The sequence below is a fragment of the Ursus americanus genome, chromosome 8 (genome assembly GCF_024610735.1).
Source record: "Ursus americanus isolate L20-20 chromosome 8, mUrsAme1.1.p, whole genome shotgun sequence".
NCBI classification, from domain to species: domain Eukaryota; kingdom Metazoa; phylum Chordata; class Mammalia; order Carnivora; family Ursidae; genus Ursus; species Ursus americanus.
In genome coordinates this window covers 4,095,393-4,110,999 of record NC_142134.1, presented here as the reverse complement: position 1 = coordinate 4,110,999, position 15,607 = coordinate 4,095,393, and the positions used below count along the sequence as shown (strand labels likewise).

Sequence of the window (15,607 nt, the reverse complement as noted above, 5' to 3'; positions counted from 1 at the left end):
CAATAGAGTTAACCTTCTTGAAAGAATTTATTGGCTCCTTGGACAAAGACTTTAAAAATTTTAAGATTTTATTTATTTATTTGGCAGAGAGAGAGGCACTGAGAGAGGGAACACAAGCAGGGGGAGTGGGAGAGGGAGAAGCAGACTCCCCACTGAGCATGGAGCCCGATGTGTGGCGGATCCCAGAACTCTGGGATCATGACCTGAGCCGAAGGCAGACGCTTAATGACTGAGCCACCCAGGCTCCCCCGCCCCAATTTTTTTTTCTTTTAACTGCAACCTTCAATTAATAAATCATTTCTGGGGACGCCTGGGTGGCTCAGTCAGTTGAGTGTCTGACTCTTGATTTCGGCTCCGGTCGTGATCTCATGGTTCGTGGGATCGAGCCCTGAGTTGGGCTCAGCACTCAGTCATGAGTCTGCTTCAGATTTTCTCTCCCTCTCCCTCTGCCCTTCCCCCTACTCATGCTCTTATTCTCTCTCTCTCTCAAATAAATACATAAATATTTTAAAAATCATTTCTGGGGTGCCCAGGTGGCTTAGCTGCTAAGTGTCTGTCTTCAGCTCAGGTCATGTTCCCAGGGTCCTGGGATCCGGCCCCGCATCAGGCTCCTTGCTCAGCAGGAAGCCCGCTTCTCCCTCTCCCACTCCCCCTGCTTGTGCTTCCTTTCTAACTGTGCCTCTCTCTCTGTCAAATTAAAAAAAAAAATCTTTAAAAAATCATTTCTGAATCCGGTACACCTACACATATACACACACACTGACACACACTTTACCTCTATAATGTGTGATGCCTTCTGTTATCTTGTTTTCTATTGTTTTTTATTTAATTTTTCCAATATTGGTCATAACCCACTTTTGGAAATTAACTCGCGGTTTGAGAAACACTATTAACATGCTTATATCGATGAAATTATTATTCTTGGCTTAATTCATAAATTGTGGCCCTAAGGGAACGCTTTCTGTGACTAATGTAGAGGGATGCATGATGTGTTCAGAGCTGAGGGTCTCTGTTGATTACGTTGAGACTCAATTATGCTACGTTAGCGCTCAGACTGCATTGGCAGGAGAGGTTCAGGAGAAGTGTGGTGGAGTAGTTAAGAGCATGAATCTGAAGTCCGAGTAGGTGGGTTCAAATCAGACCATAGACCTTGTTTCCTGTAGACTACTGGGCAAGTCACTTAACCACTTTGTGCTTGGGTTTCCACAGGTACAAGTGGTGATTTTAATAGTTCTATGCCACAGTGTTGTAAAGTTAAATGGATAAAATTAAATTCAAATGGCTTAGAAAAGTACTTGATACTAATATATTTATACTATGTTATTTTATAATAATATTTTATTATTATATTATTTAATAATATTTTTATTATATTGTGATTAGGCCTCTAAAGAGTTGTACTCTTCAACCAAAGTCAACTTGTCCCATTTTTTCAAAAATTCTTAATGTAAAAATATATGCAATAGACAATTCAGACACCTCCGTGTTTTTGGATGCTTCTTTTCTCTAACCAGTTATTAGAATAACTGGAGTATATAGCACTCTTAGGTGACATAAATTTACTGTGGAACCCTGACTTTTGGTGATTATAATGATTATTTAATCACAGATACATTGTGTCATAATTTTTTGAAGATTTTATCTATTTATTTGACAGAGAGAGAGAGAGCACAAGCAGGAGGAGCAGCAGAGGGAGAGGGAGAAGCAGGCTTCCTACTGAAGCCCATCATGGGGCTGGATCCCAGGACCCCGGGATCATGACTTCAGCTGAAGGCAGATGCTTAACCGACTAAGCCACCCAGGCATCCCTGTTGTGTTGTAATTCAAACGGGGTTTACAAGCCAGAAAACTTCAACTATAGTCAGTGTAATTGACCAAGCTTCCCCACCTGCTTCCAAATTCATCGCTGTGTTCTTGCTGATGCCATGCCTCCCCCAGTGTGCTCCCAGCCAGTGACTAAGCCTACCAAAGATATGAAGGCAGGCTTGTTCCTGGGAACCAGAAACTCCTCTGAGGAAAGACTCAGGCTAGAGGAGTCCCTGTTGCCCTCTTAGAGGAGGGCATATAAGATTCATAGATATTAATGTGAGAAAAGTGTGATTGGCAGTAGAGGATAAGACATTCCATATGAAAAAGAAAATAAAACTATATATTCTGTTTTTATTTCTTGTATGTTGCCTACACTTCTTTCTACTATGTGGACACTTAAAGTTAAGTACCTGAGGGGCTAAACTCAATTGAATTGAATGATTGTTTCCTATGATTTGTAAATAATTTGGACTTGTGTTTAATTGCAATTTGATGGATTCATGTCTCATTTTAAAAAATAACTTTTCAGCATTTCACACAATAAGTCATTCCTTCTTCCTTGACACCATTTCTTCATGTGGCTTCCAGTAGGAGCACTGCTCATGGCTTATTCTTCTTGGTCTCTGGCTGGTTCCGCTTTCTGTCTCTGACTCACAATCTTAGAGGCTCATGGGGCGTAGTATTTGGTCCTCATCTCTAACTACACTAATCTCTTTGATGATCTCATTCAATTTCAAGGCTTAAATACATCAATCCCAGTGATCTCCAAATTTATATTTCCAGCCCAGATGTCATTCTTAAACTCCAGATTCATAAAGCCACATGCTTACTCAGCAAATAATAAACATCTTAAATTCAACATGTCCAAACCTGAACTGCTGCTTTATCTGCAGCCTTCCCATCTGGCAATCATTCCCTCCAATCTTTCAGGCCTAAGACTTCACAGCTATTTTTGCCTCATCTTTTATAACCTATCCCACATGCAGGATCAGCAGGAATATCTATTGGTTTCTCTTCCGAAATATATACAGAATTTGGAGACTTCATGAGACCTACCCTGTGACTACCCTGGCCCACCCTAACATCATCCCTTCTCCTGGAAAATTTCCAAACTATTTTTGCTTCATCTGAGAGTCTCTCCTTAGCTCTCAGATTTATATTTATAAAATATGAGTCAAATCATGTCACTACTTTGCTCAAAACACCCGATGTTTCTCCATTCCACTTATGGAAAAAGCCAAAGTCCTTGCGATAACCCTCCAAAGCCTAGGCAATGTGCCTGGCAAATCTCCTGGCCCACTTACTCAGTGCTAGTGCTGAAACGCACTGGGCCTCTCCTCAAGTTCTTGCACTGCCTGAGTGCTCTTCTCTCCCGGATTGCTTTGCTTCCTTCCTCGTATTTACTCAAATCTTTTTAGGAGAGCTTACCTTGACCACTTTTTTTAGTCCTGCAAACTGGTCCCCGTATTTCTTCACCTCGTGACCACCCCTTTCTACACTGCTGTGCATTCTCTCTCGACACATTGACCACCTTCTAACTAAAACACTTGAAGACAAGGGTAATATTTTGCTCACTGATGTTTCCCAAATGTTAGAACAATGTCTGGAAGTGGGGTTCATAAATCTTTGCTTTATGGATAAACAAACTTTTTGGCAGAAGTGATTAGTGTTAAAGATGAAATCGATTAATGAGCATGCCTTTTGTATCTTCATATTTGAACAGGTACATGTTTAAGATCATTGTATCATTAATATCTTCATTCATTCTACAATAAGAAAAAATAGACACCTACTCCAGGTCAACAGGAGATATTGAAGGAAATAGAGTGGAATACAAGAGGTAGTTATCGCATTTAAGGAGCTTATACTCTAGTAGGGGAGGTGAGCAGCACAGCCCAAAGTGGAGAGATGTGAAACAAGAAATAAAGAATAAGACAAAATAATATGTCAGGGATCAAAATAAGAGAGCCTATGTCATTGCTTATTGAATTTTACCTAAGAGCTAACTCTTAATGAAAAGGATCTGAGGATCTTAAGCAATGATATATACCACAAGATGAATACAATAGAAATAGGAAATCAGAACCACTGCAAATGGATGAAATCAGCAAGTTCCTTCTAAGAATTAATACCAAACATTAATACAGTTCCTGGTGTTCCTATAAGAACTGACTCTGAGCATCCTGACACTCAGGGAAAGGAAGCACAGTCTACTCCAGGTATTCATTATCAGAGAAAAAATGGTTTCTTCTGTAAGTAAGCGGCATGCAAGTGGTGTGGACAATAAATGCTATGAGTACGGTTGGTACCATTCTGTGTTTTGGGAGGGGAATATGCTGATACGATCCCTGAAGTCTCTTCTAGCTTTAAGATGTTGGATTCTTCTCAAGGTTCCTTTCAATCCAGATTTTGTCATAGCTAGAATGTATTTTCACCTATAATGGCATGCCCTGTTTAAATAATGGGCAAAGTATCAAAAGGGAAGTTCTCTCTTCTCATCAGGCCTTACCTTTCTGACCTTGGTGTACTTTTTTTTTTTTAAGATTTTATTTATTTGAGAAAGAGTAAGCGCACAAGTGAGGGGTAGGGACAGAGGGAGAGGGAGAAGCAGGCTCCCCACTGAGCTGGAAGCCCGGCACAGGGCTCCATCCCAGGACCCTGAGATCAGGACCTGAGCCAAAGGCAGATGCTTAGCCAACTAAGCTACCCAGGCTCCCTGACCTTGGTGTACTCTTAAAACAATGCAAAAAAAAAAGTTTTATCTCAAATTTCTTTCACTTTGCTTTGGGTCATCAATGCGACTAACCTTGGGAAACAGAATCTTCTAACCCAGTGATAACTGTGAATGGAGATTTATTGACTTTACATAACTTGTTGTTGAAGAAGGATGTATTTTTTTGTGATTTGAATATGAATAGTTATTAATTTCCAGAAAGCTGTATACAATACACAAAGAATGAATGAGGCACTGTGTTAATCATCTTATTCTGAAATAATTTTAATCCTGTGCTTTAAACATGAGAAATACTATGGTTTGGAAGTAAGACATAAACCAAGTAGGACTCAAAAGTCTTTCTTTTCCCTTTTCATTTCACCAGGTAACCAACAGATGTTAAGTGAGTTAAGTTCATCTGACTTGTTAACGGCATCATTATCAACGAAAACAATGAATTTTTTCCTCAGCTTTCTGAAGGTTTAGAGCGTTCTTACCCTTTCCCTAACATAGAAACATCATCTTATCTTAAAGTCACAATTTGAATAATATGACCTGAAAACACTGAAATGCTTTATAATATGTAACTGTGTCAGTGTTATGCTTTCTGAGAATATGAGGGTAAGCATTTCAAAATATGGACATGAAAATATTAAATAGGATTTTTATCTTCAAACCCTTTTGGGATCCTATTGTCAGGCACTGTTCTAAGTGTTTTACGCATACTAACTTATTCAATTACTGCATTGTAAATATTTGTATTTTACAAAGTGGAAACTGAAGCTCAGGGAGATTAAATGATTTGCCCAAAGTCACACAGCAACTAGGCAGCAGAGTCAGGATTTGAATGCAGGCTCTGGCGTCTGTGCTGTCGGACGTGACTATGCTGCTTGCTGCTGCATTTCTGCAGGAATGAGGTACCAGTTCCTGCCTCTTATTTTGGTTACATAAAATATAGTCTATCTCAATTTAGACGCCAATCGAGACAAACTTCTTCCATCAAGACAGACTAAACACCTCCTTCCTGCAATAGGGCCAAACCAGACCATGCAGGTACATACAAGAAGACGGAGAGAATTGTTCCTAATATATTAAATAAAGCACACTGTAGAGTTTATAAGGCACACACCATTAGTAATAACATTGAAACGTATTGGCTCTTAAAGTGAATGCTGGGTAGCTAATCCGTTGAGACTCTGAGTTCCCATGACCTTTCGTGTAGACTAGAGAGGCACAAGCACTTCTTGGGGACTCCACAGACTTCTGACCTAGAGAAGAAACCATTTAGCTATGCCCAGATTTATACAATTTCCTAAGTGAAATTTTATGGCAGACCCTATCACATCAATATTGACATCTTCCATTACTGAGTCCTTTTATTCTCAACTGACCTTTTAAACGCTGTAAAATTACCAAGTTAAAAAAAACCCGTAAACCTCTAGATCTTGCTTTGCGACAGGTTTATTTCTAGCTGGAGTGGATTCTGCCTGAACAACTGTGGCAAGATTCTGTTATTCAAAGTTAGAATACTCAGATAAGTAACTTTCTGCAGAGAAGGACTGATGCCTCACGTTATATGAATTCCTAGAGGTCAGCAACCGATTCTCAAGCATTACATAGGGTGTTGAGCACAATGAACATGCCCGGCTGGAGCGTTCTCCTTTCCAAAGGCCAGTGGTCAGGTTTGGTAGGACTTGTAATGTCTGTTCTGGCTTCTAATTTTCCATCAAAATTAATGTCTACAATGCAATCGAGGTTGTGAGACACAGTTAAAAAAAGTGAAGAAGATGGGTACAATGAGACCGTTCTCAAGTTGTGCTGATCACTGTGGGAATGTGGTTGCAATGATTAAATTTATGTGTCAACTTGACTTGGCCATGGGGTTCCCAGATATTTGGCCAAGCATTAGTCCGGATATGTCCATGACTATGTATTTTTTGGATGATACTAACATGTGAATCATTAGACTGAATAAAGCAGATTGCCCTCCAATGTGGATGGCTCCCATCTTATCAGTGGAAGACCTGAATAGAATAAAGAGGCTGATTCTCCCTCAGTAAGAAATAAGGAGTAAAGAACAAACTCTCCTGCCTCATTGCCTTGAGCTGGGACATTGGTCTTCCCTTGCGTTTGGACTCAAGCTGAAATATTGGCTTTTTCTGAGTCTCAGGCCTCCTGGCTTTCAGTCTGGAACGGACGCCATTGGCTGTCTTGGTTCTCAGACCTTGGACTGGAACTACACAACTCGCTCTCCTGGGTCTCTAGGCTTCCAGTCTCCTGGCTGCAGATCTTGGGACGTCTCAGCTTTCAAAATGCATGAGCCAACTCCTTATAATAAATCCTTATACACAGCTATATAGGTTTCTCTGGAGAACCCTGAGTAATCTGGTTGTATTTTCCAGAAAATTGAGGGCAAATGGTTTATTTCTTTCCCAATACACTGAGGCATGTTGGTCCATTTTTCTTCAAATCTAAGGTCTGTTATCAAAGAAATCAAGAGTTTCATTTTCAAGGACACATTATTAGCTCTGCTTGTCTGTGGAAAATGATAAGGCTAAAGAAAAGTGAATTCCATCATCGCTTAAAATTGCTGTGATGGCCATATGATTCCTGCATATATCTCTAGGGAATAAATAGCCCTGCATCACTTTTTCTTTGCATTTCCTCATTAGCTCTGAACTCAGAGCTAGAAAAATGAGTAGGCAGAATAATCTGGAAGCTACACAGTCACTTCTTTCATGAACCTTTTCCTCCTCTTCTTTAAAGTGCTTTCCTATATCTGATATATTACACAATCACAGCTAAAGGGAGAAAACCATCTCTCCTTTCTCCAATCATAATCTGAGGTTAAGAAGTTTGAAGTTTGTCTATGACACATCATTGTAGACCTATATGGCTATGGAGTTATTATAGATTTTTTTTCTTCTCTCTCTCTCTCTCTTTTTTTTTAACCATGCTGACTAGTTTCTTGGTAACCCTTAATGGCAGGCTTCAGGTATCAGTCATAACTCTTAGCTAGTCTTACATGTGACAGAACAGAAGGACTATTTATTAAATGCCTGGGTTAGTGGTGGTTGGTCGAATATACAGTTCTGTGTATTTAGTATAGTACCATACTAAATTTGTGGTCTTACCATATATGTTACAGTCAGTAGGTGAAATTTGACTTTCCCACAGACTTCAGACATTAAGCAGGAATTCCTCATGCTTAGCATCGTTAAACACAATGATCCACCTCATACTACCTTTCCTCTATTGAATGGAATGAATGGCCATGTCTTCAGACCTTGATTGATCATTTCCCTATTACTATGACTATCTTTCTTTATTATATCTATGGACAATTTCTTATAATTGATGCTTTATGTACAATTGCCTTACTTATTTTGCATTCCCACAAAAGTTTTTATGTAAAACAATCATCAATTTTTATACCCTTAATAATAGTTTTTGAAGTCAGTGGTGAAAACATAATTTTTTCAAGAAAATGAAAGCTGGCTGCATAATACGAAAGAAAATGCCAAATGTGAGAATGACGTATGATCTAATCAAAGGCAAAATGCATATTAGCTCATTTTTATAAAAAGAAAGCAGTAATAATAATAATTCTGCACGCTAGCATTCTACTTCAACTTCTACCTAGAAAAGAAATGTTAATTATTTCAAGTAAGATGCGATTCTTGCTCATATGGGTGACTTTCACAAATTTGGTATTTGAACATCTTTGATAACAAACAAATGACTGAACAAACAAAGAATTACAGTTGTCAACAGATGTGCAATGAACACCTTGTCATTACACTTTTTTTTAAATGAGTCTGGATTTAGCCTTTACCCATAACGTATCTCTGAAGATAAGACTGACTTTGCTTATAGTTTGTAAAATCAGTCTCACTTCTTTTTAATCCATTGTTCAGATCAATGATGTGTTTATTATCTGTTTTAGGGGATCTAGTTTCTATACCTCAAAATTTAAATAGTGTAAATGGGCTTTTTATTATAGTTAAAAATCAACTATAGTTAAAGCTGACATTTTGTAAATTCATCCCGTAAGGGATGCTGCAAACCCTCCTTAAAAGGAGCTGATGATTTGGACAGCTTCTCAATTCTCTTCCACCTGTAAGTTCTCCTGGATGACTAGTCCATGAAACAGGAAGTACGGACTTCTCCAGAACAGTGCAAACCATCAGCCAGTGCAAAGCTGCACTGTTTGCTTGGATGCACTGTTTTGTGTTTTGTTTTGCTTTGTTTTTCCCAGTGCTTTTTCTAGTGCATTTCTAGGCCAGGTAAATGGAAATAAGAATTAAAAAATTTAGCGATGAGGTGAAATAAAGAGGATTAATATCAAAATAATGTTTTTATTCATGAGATATACTGTGTAGAAGATAAATAATTAAAAGCTAACAGCGCAATCATTTCAGTTTTGCGTTCCTCGAGCACATTAGGCAGAAGGCAGATGTGAGGGTCATTTAGCACACTTGTTGCGAAAACAGAGTGGGTCATGACTTTCATGGCTTTATTTTTCTGACTTGTTTTAAGTTATGTGACCTTCTAAGTTTATTTCACATATTTCTCATTTTTATATATGCCAAAAGTGACCAAGATTGAGAACCTAAAAGATTTGTCATTTATAAAAGTACGAGGTAGGAAGTAGGAAAATAAAAGTCTCCCAAGTAATTACGATTTCAAAACAACAGAAAGATTCAACGGCACCATCTCCCCCTGCCCAGTGATCCTTTCCAATGCCTGCCGCTCCATCATCCTCAATTTATTCAGTTTAAAACTTCAGATAACAAAACACGAGCACTTCTTGGAGTGATGATATTTTAGGCTGTTAACTGTGGTTTCTAACATCAGCTCCCGGGCTGCCAGGATCAGGCTGGCAGGATCAGACAGAGAAGACAGTCACGGACACACTATACGTCTAGGAGAGGGCAAGCCAGCCGCAGAAACAGACCGCAACAGCGGGCTCTGGGCAGAGGACTTCGTGCGTTTACCAGGCTTGGTTCCACTCACTCCAGCCACAGACCATTCAGGCATATCCTACGTTCTGGTCTGCATTCTCTCTCTCTCTCTTTTTTTTTTTTTAAATGCAAGTTCTCCTAAACATTTTAGTTGCCATGTAATGTTTTCCCTTGTACTATTTTCCCCTGCTCTCACACTGACTGATCTCCTTTATCTCATTTTGGGGATTTCACTCATAAATATTCTCAGAGAGAAGAAAATTAACTTACCTGGTGTTTCTGTTGTTCTGACTGAACTCTGATTCTCAGCTTTAGAGGAAAGGAAAGAAAAGAAAATCACTAGAAGTAAATATTGAATACCAGATGTGCTCTTACAATTGTTACAAGTGGTAAATGGATATAGATCCCACTTCATTTCTAATTCACTTTCCTTCAAATCATAAAAGCATACAGGCTTCATGGTTAGAAAAATTTCAGAGCATGGGCCAGCTAATTTTTTCTTAAAGGGCCAAATAGTAAATATTTTAGGCTTTGTGGGTCTTAAGTCTCTCTTGTAACTATTTAACTTCACCATCGTAGTGTAAAGGCAGCCATACACATAATACCTAAAGAGTAAATATGGCTGTATTCCAAAGAAACTTTACTTAGAAAAATAGGTGGGGTGGTACATTGGGCCTGTGGGTCATAGTTTGCTGAATCCTGTTTTAAAGCATCTGGACCAACTTCACATCCTCAATAAACCAGGATACTGCAGACAACTTCAGATCTTTTGGGAGGGGCTTCATGAGAGGCACTGCCATGTGTCGTATTCCCAGGAAGATATGACGCATCTCCTGACTTGAGAAAGTTTCTGGAAGGTCCCAACAGTTACTCAAACTTAGGGAATTCCTTTAAAGTAAATGTAGTTCAGATGACTTTACTACAACAAAATTACTTGAGAAAATTATAATCAAAGATCACTTTAACAACTTTGTGTATATGTACCATGAACAAATCTGTCATGTGAAAAATACACAAAATAATTTTAAAACAAAAGTAAGCCCATTAATGATAGTTCAAAATACCCATTTGCCAGTGCATCTGGGTGGTCCCATAGGGTAAGCATCTGACTCTTGATTTTGGCTCAAGTCATGATCTCAGAGTAGTGGGATCGAGCCCCTAGTTGGGCTCCACACTGCTTAAGATTCTCTCTCTCCCTCTGCCCTTTTACCCCTGCGCGCTCTCTCTCTCTCAAAAAAAAAAAAAAAAAAACCAAAAAGCAAAAATCCATGCCTCCTTTGTGCGTTCTCTTGACCCTCTCTCAGCATCTGAAGTTTAACATGCTCAAAACAGAACTCCTGACTGGTATCCCCTAAATCTGCCTCTTCCGTTGCTTTCTTGGTTCAACGGATGGTGTCATTGTCGCCCGGCTACACGGGCCAAGAAATAGTGGCCTTTCTTGATGCTCCTTTTTTTTTTTTCACCCCTATGGGCTCTAGCCTCAAAATACATTCCAAATATACTCACTATTTAATTGGCTACTGATCATTTAGCACCCATCTCTCTCCCTGCAACAGCTACCTGGAAAAATCTGTTTAAATTTAAACTTCACTGCTCTAATGGCTCCCTGTGTCTCTTACTATGGCTGGTAAGTCTCTACACGATGTGGCCCCTGCCTTGCTCTTCAATTCGTTTCCAACCATTCAGCCCCATTTCACCCTGATCTGCAGATAACATCATGGGGCTCTTCCTGTCTCGGGCTTCTCTGCTTGCTCTTCCCTACGCCTGGTGCTGTCTCAGGCTACATGCTGGTTTCCTTCTATCTTTCGTGACTCTGCTCAGATGTCACCACTCAGAGAGGTCTTCTCCAGCCACCTCACCTAAAGTGGTCTCCTTATTTCTCTTCAAACTAGTCTACAACTTGGCTTCATTTGCTCACCAGTACTTTCATCATTACAGTGACATTTATTTAATTGTTTTAAAACGTGTTTGCTGTCAGTGGAATGTAACTGCAGAAGGACAGAGCTTATGTGTTTTATTTAGAGCCACGATTCCAGAACCTACCACTAGGTCTCTAGTAAAAACGTGGAATGAATGAGTGAGAATAGGAAATAAAAATAATAATAAATAAGACAAATTCTGCTTACTGCTTACCTGAATTCAGTTTTTAAGGAAAAAGAATGATTTATTTAAAATTGCCAGCTGGATAATGATAGCTACCATTTTTAAGGAAACTCTTATGATCAGTTCCCTATATCATTTGCTGATGTCTGCAAGGGAGACATCATCCCCATTCTGCAGATCTACAAATATTAGCTGAGAAAAGTGAAACTACTTTCTCAAGATGGGGACAATGACTATAAATCAAGTCTGGCCATTCTAATGTCCATCCTCTTCTCCTAAAAAAGACAGCTTTTCTAGCCAATAAACTACTCTGCGTAGAAAGCCTATGTAATTAATTTTTATTTTGATAACTAGTTAAAATACTTCCGAACATGGCATAATGCTAGATTTGGAAGAAGCACTTAAAATATTTATCAGCTGCTAGAGGATTAGGATACAAAGAAAATAAAAACTCTTTGTTCCTCTTGCTATTAGTATCAGGTCATAACCGTTCTTGCTGATAGACTTCATTAAGAGTGAAAAAATTTTAAACTTGTATCAGACAAAAACTTCTGACTATTCTTTATTTGAGTTTTTTTTTTAATAAAGATTTTATTTATTTATTGGACAGAGACAGAGACAGCCAGTGAGAGAGGGAACACAAGCAGGGGGAGTGGGAGAGAAAGAAGCAGGCTCATAGCAGAAGAGCCCGATATGGGGCTCGATCCCATAACGCCAGGACCACGCCCTGAGCCGAAGGCAGGCGCCCCTAATCAGCCTTCAGAAATGCATAATAATTTTAGAGGGACATGTCATTTAAAGAAAAACAACTATGCCTTAAGGCTTAGCTGAATCTTAAAAAAAAATGATATATACCAATTCAAAACCTTTATACTGAGTGTACTAAGAAATCCAGACTTTTATATGTTTTATACGTTAATGTATATTTTGTTATTTTGAGGACAATATTCTGCTCAAATCTTAAATATTGAATCAAAACTGGAATCTATGCCTTTTTTGGTCTGAAATCAAAGATACTATTTTGAAGACAAGAAAATGTTTTCATATGATACTTCAAATTTGGTCTCAGTTCTGTCGGTATAAAAGCTTAATAAAGATGAATGCTATGGAACATGGTTTAAGTGTGAATTAATGAAATGTGAAGATATTTGCAATTATTCTTGAGTTTTACTTGTAAGTTTCATAACCCACATGTTTTGAGAAAAGTCCAAGCTCTGACCTATAGTGAGCGAGCAAAGTCAGAGAGCAAATGAGTGTAGTGTATTCTGTCAAGTTGTTCTCAAACTTAGACACTTAGTAAAGACCAAAACCTTAGTCAGGGTGGTTGCCAGCTTGAAATCTGGTGTTGAGTTTGATTCTGTAATAGGAGATGGACGTCTTATGAAATGCAAATGAACTTCGAAATTTCTAAACTTTCATCCACATTAATCCAAAGCTAAATTTCACTTAAGTAGCTTTTAAAACAGAAAGCTTAAACAGCAATACAACAAATAACTTTGACAAATAGGATTTATTTAAAGGATCTTACAAAGGATATTGTGTTTCTAGCTATATATGCATATATTATTGTATATAGTTATCTGTAAAAAATATCATTAACAGGCAGGGAGAAAGAATATATACAGCCATTCCCATATCTATTACATATATAATTCTTTACTGATTTGCCTAAAAATAATTTCCTATGACCAATTCAAGTTTTCCTTATCATTCACCTATACACAGCATTGACCCTCATTATAACTGTTATAAAACAGTTGACCCCTGAACAACACAGGTTTGAAATGTGTGGGCCGTCTTATACATGGATTTTTTCAATATAGTACAGTACTATGAATGTATTTTCTCTTCCTTATGATTTCCTTCATAACATTTTCTTTTCTCTAGTTTGCTTTATTGTAAGGATATAGTGTATGATGCATATGACACAGAAAACGTGTTAATCAACTGTTTATGTTACTTGCAAGGTCAACAGAAGGCTTTTAGTAATTAAGCTTTGGGAAGTCCAAAGTTCTACGTGGATTTCCTACTGCTCAGGGGGTCAGCACCTCTAATACCCATGTTGGTCAAGGGTCAACTCATATTTCTTGTTTGGCTAGACCGTAACTTGTGTGTAACTAAGACTGTGTTATTTGGAGAATTTCTCTTGTATCCGCCCACATGAAATGATACAAACGAATTAGAAATCATGTAAGAAATGTTCTAAGTTCCCAAATAAGTAGCATAGGTAAATGGTGCAATTCACAAAAGAATGATGCTCAGCAATCTGGTAAATTACTGTTTTCCAAAGGATGAGATGCACAGCATTGTAGGAGGGGTTCCATATGGCAGTACTGCAAAGTAACATTAAGTAAGATGGAAACATTCAATGAGAAAGTTATTTCCTTTCCAGCCTTCTTACAGTTTATTTGGCTATTTCAATGAGGAACTTTCAAACTTACGATCAAATGCAAACGTGTCATTAATATCTAACATGCTTGATTTAGTTTTTAAACAAGAAAGAGCAAGCCTCAAACTAAAAGCTTTTGGCAATCAACAAAATCTAGCTATAATTTAATTATATTGGTTTATATCGGTGAGTTTATAGCTCCTGTTGATGCCTAGTGAAACAGTTTTTCATTTATGATGGTTTTCTTTTCAAGCAAATTTAAGAATAAAAAGTGCATCAGTTTAAAGAAGGCACTAAATAAATAATAGTGCTGGTGGTTTAGATATCTCGTGACACTCATTAAGCTGTGGGCAATACCGAGGTAAAATTTTGTCGAGGCCCTTGATGCATGTGTAGAATTGGAAGAAGCAGTTGGAGGGGAAAAAGCGGGAAGAAAGACTAGGACCATGCAAACGAGGAGGGCAGGATGAGAAACACCACAGTTAATAAATCTGGCCTGGTGGGCGACAGCGAGAGAATCACTTTCTTAGAATCACAGGCTTTTGTTCAGGGAGCCAGCCAGTCAGCCAGTTTGCATTATAATTATTGAACACGTACTTGTCAAGCATGTGATATGCCCAATTAAAAGCAAGTTGTTTTCTAGTACCTTCCAATATTTTTTGTAAAATAGTTGTAATGAGAAGAAGCGTGGTGTAGTGAAGAGTTTATGGAACTGGGGGCAAGAATAACAGTGTTTCAATTTCATGCTTTTAGTTTAACCCTAGCCAAGTCATTTAGTCTTTCTGAACCTGTTCCCTTGTTTGGGAAACTGGTGTTCTAAATATCAACTTTGCCTGGCTTGCATAAGGATTGTTATTAACAAAATAATAGCTAACATTTGTTGTGTTTACTTGCCAGACACGGTTTTAAGCTTTGTCTCTTTTATCTTTTTTACTTTTCACAAGAATCCCATAAGGTTGTAATCTTATAGCTTTTTTTACAGATGAGGAAACTGAGGCATGGAGAAGTTAAGTAGCTTACCAAAAGCCACAGTACAAATAAATGGTTGTGCTATTATTTGAACCAAAGCAATCTCACTTCAGAATCATGCTTCATAGTCAACAAGCTGACTTCCTCTTGGCGTGATTGAAGTGCCTAATTTTTATTTTAAGAATGGTGTGTGCCTTAAAAAGCAAGGCTTAGGCATAGGCTGTTCTCATGTTCAGCTACCAGTTTATCTAAAATGTCTATTTGGGGCGCCTGGGTGGCTCAGTCGTTAAGCATCTGCCTTCGGCTCAGGGCGTGATCCCGGCGTTCTGGGATCGAGCCCCGCATCGGGCTCCTCCGCTGGGAGCCTGCTTCTTCCTCTCCCACTCCCCCTGCCTGTGTTCCCTCTCTCGCTGGCTGTCTCTCTCTCTGTCAAATAAATAAATAAAATCTTTAAAAAAATAAAATAAAATGTCTATTTGGTTTTTGTAGTTATCTATGCTTTTCATGTAAAAATAAATTCCACATTGAACGAGAATAAATTGTGCAAGAAGGATGTATATTTGGTAAACTAGTCACTGTATATAAACGTTATTAATGTTTACTTAATCATCTAGTGATGACTTACCGACGTTATTTGTTTACACTTGACAAAAGCCAGAC

The 15,607-nt window shown here is 38.4% G+C and overlaps 1 protein-coding gene across 2 annotated transcripts in view; it reads right to left on the bottom strand.

The window, feature by feature from the left end:
* Positions 1 to 15,607, bottom strand: part of EMCN (endomucin) — a 98,325-nt gene that overhangs the window by 24,401 nt on the left and 58,317 nt on the right. Inside the window, exon 5 of one of the 2 annotated variants that reach the window (XM_045792498.2) lies at positions 9,757 to 9,795. The exons of the other annotated variant lie outside the window; for it this stretch is intronic. Coding sequence (XP_045648454.1) covers positions 9,757 to 9,795 — 39 coding nt within the window. The remainder of the gene's footprint in view (positions 1 to 9,756; positions 9,796 to 15,607) is intronic. 2 annotated transcript variants of the gene reach the window in all.